At 45.2% G+C, this 14,438-nt stretch overlaps 1 protein-coding gene across 1 annotated transcript in view; it reads left to right on the top strand.

Annotated features, from left to right (window-relative positions):
• Positions 1-14,438, top strand: part of SLC9A9 (solute carrier family 9 member A9) — a 294,081-nt gene that overhangs the window by 79,661 nt on the left and 199,982 nt on the right. Inside the window, exon 6 of the mRNA XM_066618996.1 lies at positions 7,097-7,202. Coding sequence (XP_066475093.1) covers positions 7,097-7,202 — 106 coding nt within the window. The remainder of the gene's footprint in view (positions 1-7,096; positions 7,203-14,438) is intronic.

Genomic DNA, 14,438 nt, shown 5'->3' with positions numbered 1-14,438 from the left:
AGAGAGAGAGAGATTTCAGGCTATATTTTATGACCTCCCCCTTTCAACAAAGCTTTCAGGGGAAAAACACATTTAAAAAAAACATGCCTTACTGCTGGCTTGTACATTAAGATTGATTGGCAGTGCGACTACACATACCTTTTTCACCTGTCATTTTTTAACAAAGGCAATTTATTAGATTTGGGTAGTAACAAATTATGCTTGATTCAGTATCTGCTAACAAGTATCAGCACAGGACATAAAATAGACTGGAAAGAACCAAGCTCAATCATTCACAATTCCCAGTTAAGTCATACTGATGTCTTGGAGTTGGAGTTGATGGCTTGATGGTTGATTGTTTTTGGTCATGTCTAATTCTAGACTTGTAATTCTTTTATTCCAAAAGAAGGTTATTAATCTATTTCAGTTCAAAGAGTGGTAAGGGGAGGCTGAACTAAGCTATCATGTTCAATCTTTGCTTAAGGCAAGAAGACCATTTTGCAGTCAATCCACAGCACAAGCAACAGTCAGGTGTATCAGAAAAGGATGTACATAATTCCAAATGACCAATGTAAAAGACCCAGCCCTGAACTATAGAGAAAGCCCCCTACCCCCCAAAAAGGAGCCAACCTTAGCCAACCCTAGGCATCAGGAGATGACAATTTCGTTTTAACCCTAAATAGAATTAAGATGAAGCATGAGCAAAAAAGTTTGTTTTTCCTAGCCAAAACATGCACCCACACCATGCAACATGTTTCATGTATTCATGTGAAAGTGCCTGAATAACCTGTTAAAATCTGAAAGCAATGTTCCTTTTCACTGTGGAAGACCTCAAGAGCTTATGCTATTTCCTAAAGAGGTTTTGCTAGATTATGTGGGGGAAACACACTAGTACCAAGGAGGAGATCTGCAAAGTCCAAGGATGTAATAAAGGACCCAGGGTCCAATCCAAATTTCCAGCACTGGTGCAGCCACAATGCAGCCCTGAGTAAGGGAACAAATGTTCCCATACCTTGAGGATGTATCTGTGACTGCCATCCCACCACAGGATGTAGTGCATGCCCCATTGGCACAGCTGCACCAGCACTGGAAAATTGGATAGGATTGGGCCCTCAGTCAGTATAGTTTAACCATGACACCAACTCACTGTAGATATGCATATCAAATAAAGTTCTATTATTTTACGAATTCTGGCATCTCTGATCACTAGTGAATGAAGGAACATCACAAAATTGATGAAACTGGTACTTTTACAAAATATTTTTTTTCCTTAGAAACGTATTTATTTGCGTAAGACTTCACGTTTCTCCCAGAAGGGCACCCAGTGATTGAGGTATCTGCCTTGCTGTGATCTTGAAAAAGAGTATAGTTGTCATTGTTAAAGAAATCAGCTTAGCATATGATACTAACTCTGACAGGTGTTGCCAGTGACCTCATCTTCCAAACATGCCCAGCCCTTCCTGACTCCATCTTGGTAGATTAGCAGTCATTCCATAAGATCAGCCAGGGCTTCTTCCTGGAGGGATGAGACATGGCTGCTCAGAATCAAAATTACATAATCAAAATCAAAACTAACAAAGGGCCATTGAACAAGACAGAAGACTGAGAGCCCAATCCTGTGGTCCACGGCACAGCATGGACCATGCTGCAGACCACAGTTGCAAACATGCCATAAGGCATGTTTGTGGTGCTCACTGCCAGGCTCCCACTGGAGCTAACCCAGTGCGGCCGGAGCTGGGCTAGTGCACGGTGGTTGCCTGGGTTCCGCAGCTCGGCACTCTCCTGGACTGCTGGGCTGCGGAACGGGAGGCGGGGGCGTGGCTGGGGGCGTGGAGGAGGCGTTCCGGGGAGGTGTGCCAGGGGGCAGGCAGGAGGCGTGTTGGGGGGAGGGGGAGAGGCAGATCCGCAGAGCTGAGCTGTGGAGGGCTGTGAACCCTGCATGAGCGCCTTTACTTTAGCGCCAACCTTTTAGTCGGTGCTAATGAGAGTAGTCCCATTGCGGAGCTGCTTCCCTTACTCAGGGGAAGGGGACAAATGTCCCCTTCTCCTGAGGTGCCTTCCATGGTAGTGTGGGAAGCACAGAATCCGGCGGCAGTCCTCCACAGAGCCGCCAAATTTGGGCGCTGCGGGCAGATCCGGATTGGGCTGTCAATCATTGTCAGGCATCCGCTTGCCACTTTTCTCTAAAGTCTTGCAAATTTGGCCTCTCCCTCCCAGTTGACATAATCCCATTTGCAAGCACATGTCTTCCTGAATAATAAATTAAGCTTAACCCCCCAGTGGCTAGACCAGCTGGACAATCTTTTCAACCTCCCTTACCAGAATACCTCTCCTACCAACAACTTAAGCATGGGTGCTGCACCTGCCTTAACATTCAGGAACCTCCTCGATGAAATCTTTTTGCACTGTCATAGAAAGACATACCTTAAGAACATAAGAACAGCCCTGCTGGATCAGGCCATAGGCCCATCGAGTCCGGCTTCCTGGATCTCACAGCGGCCCACCAAATGCCCCAAGGAGCACACCAGATAACAAGAGACCTGCATCCTGGCGTCCTCCCTTGCATAATCAACCTTAATCAACCAAGGCCAAGAACACCTGACTGCTCGCCATAGAAGCACTCAAGATACTATTATTTGTCCAGGAATGCTTTTGTATTCTTTCTTTAGATCCTTATAACTACGTTGCTTTGGAAGCAGTAGTCTGTTACTTTCTTCTCTACTGAAAGCATCCACTCTACCCATTTTTGGTAGTCTCTCTCCAATAAAGACTTCCATTCTGTGTCCTTCTGGTAGGTTTCTTCCCCATTTGGAAAGCCCCTTCTCCCTTGTTATCTATACCTTCTTAACAAAAACTTTTTTAAAACCCTGTCATGTGGTGACTGGTAGCTTAATTAGAGGCACTGGGGTTCTTTGCTCCACTATCCAGCCCAACAACAGTCATTCACTGTGTCCCTGTGCATGAGCAGAAATTCCCCTGAATTGGTCTTAATTCTGGGCTAGACAAACATATATCTCCAGCTAGCAGATTTGATCTAGTAGATCTAGGGTAGTGGTTCTCAAACTCTCTGGGAGAGTTTGAGAGCCAATAAGTCCTTGCAGGGGTGGGGGGAGGAGGCAGCGGGAGCGGGGGAAGGCAGCGGTGCGATCCCCAGGATCGTGCTGCTCAGGGGGCTGCAGGTGCTTGGGTGCACTTACCCAAGCCTCCTGCAGCCTCCCCGGGGTGCGGGGAGCCCGGTTCAACTTCTGGCAGGGCTCCCCGCAGCAGGGAAATTGGATGCGGAGCTATCACACCCTGCCCCCGCTAAAGCAGAAGAGGACTGCAATCGCTGCCTTCCCCCCCCCCCGCCTCTAGGCTGCCCCTGCCCCTTAAGGGGGCAGAGACCAGGGCCCTCAGGCTGGGGCGTCGCGACACCCCAGTTTGAATAGCACTGATCTAGGGAGTGGAAGGAGAAGGACAAGTAATAGAGGTGATTAGGCAGCCAGAGATGAGCCAATCCCCCACCAACAATCTACTTAAGCTGACTGCTTTAGTTGGGCCCATGGATGTACCTGACTTGCGTTCACTAGAATCTGACTGCAAAGTTAGGTGCTACAAAATGAATTAGTATTTTTGTCTGAGAGTATTATAGTTGTTACAGTAGCTGCAAAGTGTAAACTGGCAATAAAGGTTGTTTCCTTCAGCTACCTGAATGGCAGTTTGTAGCTCTTGTGGTGATAGCTAAAACAGTTGCTTGTCTGCTAAGCTAGTGATTCACCATCAACAGAAGACAACAACAAGAAAAGGCAGCCAGCCATGACATGACTACCAATTGTTCAAACAGTAAGGAACTTTTATCAGCTGTCCTTAGAAACCCTTTTGGAATAACGCTTCTAATCTGGATATTCCACAGTTGTTCAGTGAATGAATATTACCGTACGTAAAACCGTGAACGTTAAAATTAGGCCCATGAGTTACATAAAGTATTCCTCAAATTTCTCCTGCTTAGGAAGGAATCATCCATGCAAAACGGTGATTGCTGTATGCAAACGCTGTTCATTTCAGTGCAAGACAATGCAGATACACTTGCTGAAATGTCAGATGTTAACCTGGCACCCTGGAGGCAGTCTCAAACCCTCGGATTCTTTTACAGTGGAGATTTAGTCAATTGCACAATTCCCTACCAGAATGAGCAGCAGTGAAGCAAATGCAGCAATATACTGTGCAATTTTCCAATTAGAAATCTTTACAATGAATTTTTGGTGGAAAAATGAAAACTCATCTGCTCCTTGAAAGACTATAAATATAGATAGGTAGAGAGATACAAAGAGACACAGATTCCTTCCTGCAAGTACTTTATCACAGCAGGCATTGCTTAATGTAACAGCAGAAGGACTAACAGAGCAGTCCTATGCATGTTTACTCAGAAATAAATCTCACTGTCTCCCGGACCGCTGAGCCGCAGCACGGTAAGCGGGGGTGGGGACAGGGGCAGGGAGGAGGCATTCCGGGGAGGAGGGAGGCTGGCGGGGGGGTGGAGAGAGGGAGGGAGGGAGGCGGGCCAGGGAGAGGGAGGGAGGCAGGTCCGCAGAGCTCCGCACCGTAGGATCCAAGGTGTTCATGGAAGGCTCCACACCCTACATGAGCGCCTTTAACTTACCACCAACCTTTTGGTCGGCGGTAAAGTGAGTAGCCCTATTGCAGGGCTGCTTACCTTACCTGGGAGAAAGGAACGAAAGTCCCCTTCTCCTGAGGCGCCTCCCGCGGTAGCCTGGGGCGTACAAGATCTAGTGGCAGCCCTTCTCAGTGCCGCCGAGCCTGGGCGCCCCGGGATTGGGCCCTAATTCTGCTATACACAGCCAAACCATATGTTTTACATGTTGTTGAGCTTTGCATGTATGTCTTTCTCTTTGAACTTAAATAGCAATCACTAGGAGGCAGGCTGATCAGGATTCCTGGGCTAAATAGGAGTAAGATTTTTAGGTGGGACCTTGATGCAGTCCCAAAGGATTAGATAATTCTTCTCCCATCAAGCACCCATCAAGCTGCCTTGAACACCTTTTGTTCGTGCTAGTAGAACTTGCAAAGGAGAATTTCCCAGGTTTACGTGAACCCCACACTCTCCTGTTCACCAAGGTTGAAGACTTTTAATTCAAGCAGGTCATTGGCCAGCTTTGATTTGCTGTTTATCTCTGTACTTTTAGGGTTTATCTGCTATTAGCTGTACTTTAAGTCTTAATGATGTAGCATCTTGTTTTTACTGTTTAACTGATGTTGATTTTAGTTTTTAAACTACCCATTTTGGATGCTTAACATCATATAGAGGTTGATATATACTTAAAAAAAAGTTTTGTGGTTTTTTTTCCCCTATCTGAATTGTGCTTTATGCACAGCTATTATTAACATTCCTCTTCCTCCTTTCCTATAAGAAGGTGGTTGCCTCCCTGCTTGCTGTCACCAATTACCATCACCAAGCTGGTTCAACAGGATCATCTGCCATGCACACACACTCCCCGAACAAACTTGGGCAAGAGACCATAATGGGCAGGAGACTTTTTACCTCGCTTCTTCCTGCAGAATCCTTTTCAACAAAACAGAAACTGCAGGACATGTTGGAAGCTCCCAGTCTGCTATGCACTTCCTGTTTTATTTAAAGGGACCACAAAAAAAAAGCAAAGTGAGTGGATAAGGAAGTGGATTGCTGCCTTCAGCACAGGTTTTTCAGGTGTGGACAATTTCCTTCCTTACACTCACCTCTCTCCTTTGTTATGTGATCCCATTACAGAAATCTGGAAATGCAATTTCTTATTTCAGAGGTTCTCAAACTGGGGCATCGTGACTTCCCACCCTGAAGACTCTGTCTTTGCCCCTGTATGGGGCAGGGAGGGGGAAATTCACTTACATGATCCCAGGATCACACTACTGCCAGGGTAACAGAGGCTTCATTTTACTCACTAGCAGCAGCCTCCTGGGGGTGTGGGGAGCCTGCAAGGTTTCCTAAGCCAGGGAAAAATTAAAAAATGAAGATTGTGACCCACTTCTGGTTTTTGATCACAAAACTGCACATGGTCACCATCTTCATTTTCCGAGGCTTGTGGAGCCCTGCAGAGGCTTCCACAGAGCTTTTCCGAGGCTTGGGGAGCCCTGCAGAGGCTTCCACAGGGCTCCCTGCACCTCCAGGAAGCTGCTGCTGGTGAGTAAAATGAAGCCCCTGTCATGCTTGTTAGCAGCACATCTCTGGGGTTTGCATCGCTGCATTTCCCCCTTACCTTCAAAACTTGTGCAGCTCCCAAACTCCTAGAGAGTTTGGGAACTGCTGCCTTATTTGTTTAAAGGGACTGCCTAAGGAAGGAGTGTGATGACTAGGTAGGGTAGTGGATTGATGTGACTCCATCCGAAGCAGTCTGAATGGAGGTGGCAGAAGAGTGAAGGGCACTCCAAGTTTGTTTACTGCTCCCCACTACTTGAATCAAGCCACATCATCCATTTCATTGATGTGGCAGCCGTGATCCACACAATAGCCCTGTTATGTAGGCTAGTCTGAAAGATTATGACTATTTTAAAGTCACTTACAGCCCACACTATGTGCACCAGTGCTGTGAGGTCCAGCGGTGCTGAAATAGCCACTGCTGTATCCCACGGGGCCAGATCAGCTGCTTGAGTCTCCTCGGGGGACATCTCCTTGTTCCCTTACCCCAGGTAGATCTCTACCAGCGCCAATGGGTCTCCTAAAAGCTGCACTTGCTATTTACCAGGCTCAGAACCAAAGAGGGCCATGTCAGGCAGCTTGACTTGGGAAGGGTCATAGGATTCAGTGGCAGCCTCTACCATAGTTCCTGTCCCCCTCCTGGGCCCAATCCACCCTCCAGTCTAACCTCTCCCCGCACAATTTCACCCCTTCCTGCCTCCCCCTACCCAAAAGCCTCCCTGCCACCCAGCAGGAGACTTACCGCTAATTGTACATAACAGTGTTCATTTCTTAACAGTATTATTAATGTGCAACATAATGTACAAACAGAAACACACTGGACTTAACAAATGGGTTTCCCAGTTTTGGGGGAAACATTTGACTACTTTTCATAAGAAATTTGAAAATGATATTTCCTTCAGTATTCACATTTATTGTGTTCCTTTCTAGTGACCGTGCTGGCCATCTTCCATGAGCTTCATGTTGATACAGATCTCTACACCCTCCTTTTTGGTGAGAGTGTCCTCAATGATGCTGTAGCTATTGTTCTCACACAGTAAGTACAGAAGTCTGTGGAAAGGGCAATTATTTTCAACATCTCTGTATTATAACCCTGGGGCATTTGGTGGGCTGCTGTGAGATACAGGAAGCTGGACTAGATGGGCCTATGGCCTGATCCAGTGGGGCTGTTCTTATGTTTTTATGTGTCTAAACTAAGTTTTTAATCTTGACTTGGGGTCCCAAAACATTGGTATAAATGATTTAAAGCCACTGCCTATGACTGCCCTGTTCTAAAGCCCCACATTAACTTAGGTACATATGGTGCTCCTGCAAAAGTGAGCTTTCCTATTCACTTTGAGGAAGGGGTTGGCTACACATTCCTTTGTGCACCTAAAGCTGCCCTCTCATCTGGAGCTAATAGTGAAGCCTAGAGAAACATCATACCCTTATCAGAACTTCACAGGAAATCACATGATCCACTTGAAGGGGACTAAATCAAATGTGATTGCTAATGATTGTATGTTAGCTTGAATAGTTGTGTGTATGTTTCAGTGAAAACTGATGTAAAATATGAGGTTGTAGAATTGCTTCATACTAATGTTTCATCTGGACAGATCTAGTGGGTTTATGAGTGGCCAATGCCCAGTTCATACATATGAACTGGCTGCTCTCTTCATCATGTCCTCATTCAGAATGTTTTGATGTGGCTTCTTTGTGACCTGGACTTGCAGCCCACAGCAGCCAGCAGCTGTTTCCAGTATGATGGACACAGAAGGAAAGGTCACCATGAGTAATATATGTGTGGGGGGACGGCTGTAATGGACTGGTAGAGGCGAGTACATTCTTTGAATGCCAACACTCCCAGGTTAAATTTCCCAGCATTCTCTGCCACAACCAAGGTAGAGAAAAAAATATATATCTGCCTGAAGCCCTGGAGAGCTAGTACCAATGTAAACAATATTTGCTGAATATTGGTAGGACCATCTCACTTGGTCGAACCGTCGACCTATGCGTGTATCTGCTTCACAAGGAGTTTGGCAGTGCCATGTCACAAGCCAGAGGAGTCAGGTGGAGCAAATAAGCAGCTGGCTCACCTGCGTGAAGTCATCATAGATTGCTCAGTTTACACGCAAGCATCTCTTATCTGGACCTCACACAGCCCCTCATAAAATATGCTTTTCACTGTATTTATTACTGGTGCCCGTCTGAACAGCAGGACCTCAAAAGAAACTGCTCTGTAGGACAAATGAGTTTTTCAGCTGAAGCCTCTCCCTTCTCCTCTCCTGACTTCCTGTGAACAGGGCATTGTTTTCCTGAGGCATGAGTTATAAGCCTCTGCTGATTTCACAGGCACCATAATTTCATCCCAAACACATTTCAAGCAAACATATCAGCATTTGAAAAATGAAAAGAATCTGAAGCAACAATGGAAGCATTTCTGCAGCCTTAGCCGAGAGTTTCCATATGCAGGCAATCATATGAAAAATTCAAAAACATCTTCACTCACTACTTAGCTTTGGCACTCAGGAAAATACTTAGCATCTGTGTCCTTAAGCATCATTACCTGAAATGAGATCAGGGTGTCTTTAAAAGTCAAGAATGTGCATCTTTGCTTTCTGGAGAAAGGTCGCAAAAATTTTTTTTTTTTAAAAAGCTGTTAAATCAGGGCCATGAAGAAACTATCTTTACAGTCAAGTGCAGGAAAATATTTATGACAGCACATCATCATGATGTATATGGAATATTGTGTTAAAATCTTAAAGTTTTATTCAGTATAACAGTGGTTCTCAAACTGGTGGGTTGCGACCCACCAGTTCATGTAATGCTTCCCCATCCCTTTAAGGGTAAAGGGAGGGAGGCAGCGATGCAAGGGGGTGAAGGGGATGCTTGTGGCTTACTTGGCATGGTGTAGGGCTGCATCAGGCTGCAGGAGCTGCGGGCAGCCCTCTGCAGCGCTCCCTGAGGCTTGGAACCTGTAATAGAAGCGGGCACAAAGCACCTCCTGCAAAATGAAAGTGCTTTGCACCCGCTTCTATTGCAGCTTCCAAGCCTCAGAGAATGCTGTGGAGGACTGCGCAGGGTTCCCTACACCTTCTGCAGCCTGATGCAGCCCCACACCATGCCAAGTAAATCACAAGCACCCCACCTCACCCCCCTTTGCAATGCAATGCAATCCTGGGGGTCATGTCGCCCTAGCCCCTCCCCCACAAGAACTTACTGAGGGAGTAAAGCTCCCTCAAAGTTTGAGAAACCCTGAAATATAAGGAATGAGAGCCAAAAGTTACATTCAGTTCTGAGTATGGTTAGGTACCTGAAACAAGGACATAGTTCTCTGCCCTCCTTTATATGAGGGCACTGAGGGCACAACTGATGTTCTTCTGGGGTGTCCGGATTCTAGGAGGAAAATGCCCCCTCCACCTGTCCAGTTTCCTTATACCCACGTAAGAAGGTGGCTACCCTGCTGCTACTAGGCCAGGAACCAGGCTCACTAGAGAGATTCCCTGGGCTGAATCTCTCTTTCTTACAATATAAAAATATTTAAGGGGTTCTCTTTAGTTCCTCTCTCCTCCCCCCTATAAGAGAAAAAAGAGTAATGGCTCCCAGATACTTCAAAGAGACCCACACAAAAAGAAATAAAACCCAAAAGTTTATTAAGATCCATTAACTATTACAGACTAACAAAAGGAGGGCTTCCATGCAACCCAGATATACAGTTAGGTAAAAATATGATAGTTCTAGGAGACTCCAAGCCTGCAAGGCAAAACCCCTTTAGAACTAGCTGATAAAGGGCACAATCCTAACCAGGTCTACTCAGATGTAAGTCCTATTTTGTTCAGTAGGGCTTACTCTCAGGAAAGTGTGGTTAGGATTGCAGCCAAAAGCTACTAAGAAAGCAATGAAAACCTAACACAGTCTAATTTATCTTACTGACTAGCTAGAATTACAGTAACTTCTTTACTCACTGCACCACAGAGGTAACTCTCCCTTAGTTCTCATCCACCGGGAAGGCAAAGCAGGTTCCATTCTCTAAGGGTTTTATCTTCCCACTAATGAGACCAATCACCCTCACCTCATGTTCTTAACCATGAAAAGCCCAAACTAACTAATATCAAAGCAGGAGAAAATAGAACCCACATGAAACAGCAGTATACTGATGGGAGGAGTGAAATGGGGGTTCTTCAAGAGCATTGTGAATTGCAAGGTCGTGGCTACCAGCTTGCCTGTCTTGCAGTTGATTCACTGAACTCATGGCAGTCTGTTGTTTCCCCTTATTGGGTTGCTTTTTTCCTATCCTATTCTCAGATCTGGAACTTAGAGTCTTGTTAGGGTCTTGGCTCTCTGTGACAGAAGGTTCCCAATGTTGCCTAACTTTGCCTGCAGTTACTGTGGATCTTCCTGTCTCTTTTCCTGTCATTCCTGACTCTCCGTCTCCAACAAGCATCCATCCAAGCAATTCTGGTGGGAGACAACAGCAACTGGCAGCAGGAAGATTGGTAGATTGTTGAGCTGTGGGGGAGGCAGTGAAAGCACAGAGTCTGCATGTTCTGTAACAGGTGCCCATTCCCACTGTCTTCACTCAAGCGCACAAGCTTTTCCAACCTCCATAAAGGGTTTGAAAGGTTTTTCTCCCCCAAGTCTTACCCAAGGATAAGAGGAGTGTGTGTGTTTGTTGAAATACTCCTCCAAGCTTAACTGGCCTTAAGTTAAAGATGCACCTCCAATAGTCTTCTTTCCCAGCATACCCAAAGTGCCAAGCAGTGAAAGTTGATAATTTATTAATATTAACAGTAGGGGAGGAACAATGCTATGACTGCAAGGAGGCTACAATTTTTCTTGCCTGTAGTGACTGGCATTATGGGTTTTAGTGGCAATATAGTACTATTTTGTAACCACAATTGCACTTACAACTAATTGTGGTACAACCATGTCTCAGCACTACTAGAATGCTACAGTGCAAGCCTCTACACATCTGTTCAGAAGTAAGTCCTTCCTTCTTTGTTCAATGGAACTTACTCCCAGGTAAGTGTGTTTAGGACTGTAGTCCTAGAGTGGAAAGAACCCTTGCCTTGCTTATGACAGTCCATGACCACAGGGTATTATTTATTTATTTACATTTTTATACCGCCCTTCCTCTAAAGAGCTCAGAGCAGGGTACACAGCTACTCTCCTCCTTTTGTCCTCACAACAACCCTGTGAGGTAGGTGTGGCTGAGAGAAAGTGACTGGCCCAAGGTCACCCAGGAAGCTTCATGGCTGAGAGGATTTGAACCTGGATCTTCCAGGTCTCAGTCCACCTCCCAAAACATTACACCAGCCTGGCTCTCATTAGCATGCCCTGTGAATTCTGCACCTTTGGCTTTCAAGGAAGGAAAAATGTACTTTCTTGACTGCCTTCTCTGTGTTTTCAGTTTAGCATAACAGTACAAATTCAGCTGGAAGAAACACTGCACCACGCATGTGTGCGACTGAATGATTGTGGTGTGGGGAGAAGAGTGTACAGCACTCTGAGGGTCAGGGTTCTCTCCACTAGAAAAAAGAGTGCACTTTCTTCCTACTCTGCCTCTCCCCCCATACCTTCTGTGCTCAGGCAGTGAAATAGTTCTGCCTAGCTGCTTTCCACACATGCTGTGCAACCAAATCCCCACCACAGGCTTTGGACCACAAAGAGAGCCTTGAAACATCTCTTGAAGGAGCAATGGGGACTGTGCATTTCGGTGCTGCCAAATTATTATAATATGCATGAGTTTAACAGGCTGCAAAGGAAGAGACAGGAGTGCTTGGCACCTGTCTCTTCCTTGGCACCCTGTTACTGATCACTAGAACATGAGAAGCAGGCACAATCCTAATCAGGTCTACTCAGAAGTAAGTCCCATTTTGTTCAAAGGGGCTTACTCTCAGGAAAGTGTGGTTAGGATTGCAGCCACAGTCAGCTGGAATGCCAGAGGAGGGAGACAGCCAGAATGCTAACAGGAACCAGGAAGCTTCCTGTTAGCATTCTCTTAGTTTCCCTCCTCCAGCATTTTGGATGGCTGCTTTTCCCATTCCTCTCTAACAAGCCACAATGGAAGAAGAGTGCTTGGCACCACTGTATGCATAGGGTTCCCTTTTATCCACAGTTTTGATATCCGAAGGGGGCATAGGGATGTATCCCCTGCAGATACAGTAGATGCCTGTATTTCACTTGGCTTTTGAGGAGGGAGGATGCTCCTTTTAAAATTAGAATCTCTAGGTTTGAATCTGTGCTGTTCCTATGGTTCTGTTGTTGTTTTTATAACCCACTCCATATTGTTTCTCTTTTATTTTAATTTTATGGTTTTAATTACTTTATGATTATTTTGTTCACTGCTTTTCTCTCTGGGAAAGTGGCATATAAAACTTTTAAATAAGCAAATAAATAATGCTTGAAGGGCTATCTGATGGAACCACAAAACCCCACTTTTCAGAAACAGCATATCAAAGTCATGACAAAAGTGTTTTGATCAAAAACATAACTTCCTAACCTCTGTTATTTGCCTGCAGAAAAAACAAGATGGCAAATTCTAATCAACTATCCTGTAGGCTGCCTTAAGATAAATAGGAAGGAAGGATGCTGTAAATACTAATCTCTCCTTTGCAGTCTTTTGGGCTGTTTATCTTGGGTCTCCAGAGTCTTGATCTACAGACTCCCTGAAAAACTGTGGCTTTTACCTGAGCTGTAGAATTTTTTGTCTTTCTATTTTCAACACTGGTTTTCATTTCTGTGCAGTGAAAACAAAGCCTGCATTTTTTTTCCCCATGAAAATACATGATAGTACAATATGTATATATAAGGGTTTGGTTTCAAAACATGGGCATGTCTGGATTTGTCCTAGAAATTCTAAAGGCTTGTTCATTTCATATGACCCTAGCTGAAAATAGCATGACAAAATCATTCCGTCTCTTCATAATGCTAGTTTGAAAGTAACAGAAGGCCACAAGATCTTACTCTTAAAAGGAGATTGTTCGTGTGCCTCTCCAAAATGAAAATTTATGTGTATGCTTCTGGTCTCTTCTTCACTTTGTTAGGTTCAAACAAATCGGTGATATCACTGGCATAAGCCCACATTGCTCCTTGCAGATGGATCAGGCCTGGGAATTTTTTCATACTGCTTTTCAACAGCAACAAAATTCACAAAGTGGTTTATATAGCAAAAGCAAGAACAAAAGTTTAGCTAAAATGAATTCACATATAATCCTCTCACTATACACTCTTGTTGAGCTGAATATTAACAAGAATAGGCATACTTATTGGCTCTGTGTTTGTCAGGAATGATATTAGGGAAATTAGAGCCCAATCCTGAGCTCACTGCGCCCATTCTCTGCTGGTACTGAGCGCCACAAATGTACCTTAAGGCATGCCCACAACACTCAGTACTGGATCAGTGCTGGTGCCATCTCAGCCCCAAGTCCAGGCCCACTGACCTTGAGTTCAGCCCCAGTCGGAGGCCCACTGCACACTGCCCAGAGCAAGGGAAGAGCTCCAGGTGGCGGAAAGGTATGCCGGGGTGGGAGAAGGGGGGAAGAATCAGAGTGGGAGAGGGTGGGATCTTGTGAATCCCATGTTGGATCTCCTGGCTCAACTTGGGGCCTCTCAACTCTGTGCCACCAAAATAGCTGGTGCAGATATGAGTCACCCCATTGCGGGGCCTGCGCACTTCTAGTTCCAAGCATTTCGGATAAGGGATACTCAACCTGTATCATTGAAGCCAAGATCAAGACAGATTTTCTCTCTCTGAGCGGAATACTAAGCCTTACACTTTGATTCTCAGTTCAATGAAACAGGCAGCTTTACAAAGACCAGACAATAGTGGGTTCACCTCTCACACTCTGCCTCTAACCTACTGAACAAAGGTGAAACATTGCCAAGTTGAAGGACCTTGTAAAGTTCTTCAGTGACTCCCTCAATAACCTTCCTATTCAATGTGATCATTTAAATGGCAAAGATTTATCTTAATACAGTAGCTAATAGCAAATCTCCAGCTGTGATTTGGACATCAGAATGTATCGTCTCTCGTTCTTGCCCATCAAGCACTAATAACAAATGTTCCGAAACCAGAACTCAGCTAACAGTCTGATAGAGATTGCAGCTAACTCTTTTATAAGTCTCTACAGGTTCAGCGGGGAACTTTGAGTTTCGAACTTTGAGTTTCTTCAGAAGTACAAGGATTTGTACTTCTTAAGGTAGATGATAACTACCAACCTTGTTACATACGAATTTGACTCAACACAAATGGCCACTGCAAATGAGAAGGAATGTGCTGATAGATCAAGCA

The sequence above is a fragment of the Tiliqua scincoides genome, chromosome 3 (assembly GCF_035046505.1).
Source record: "Tiliqua scincoides isolate rTilSci1 chromosome 3, rTilSci1.hap2, whole genome shotgun sequence".
NCBI lineage: Eukaryota > Metazoa > Chordata > Lepidosauria > Squamata > Scincidae > Tiliqua > Tiliqua scincoides.
Note: the sequence above shows the minus strand (reverse complement) of the source record. Positions and strands in the feature narration are given on the sequence as shown.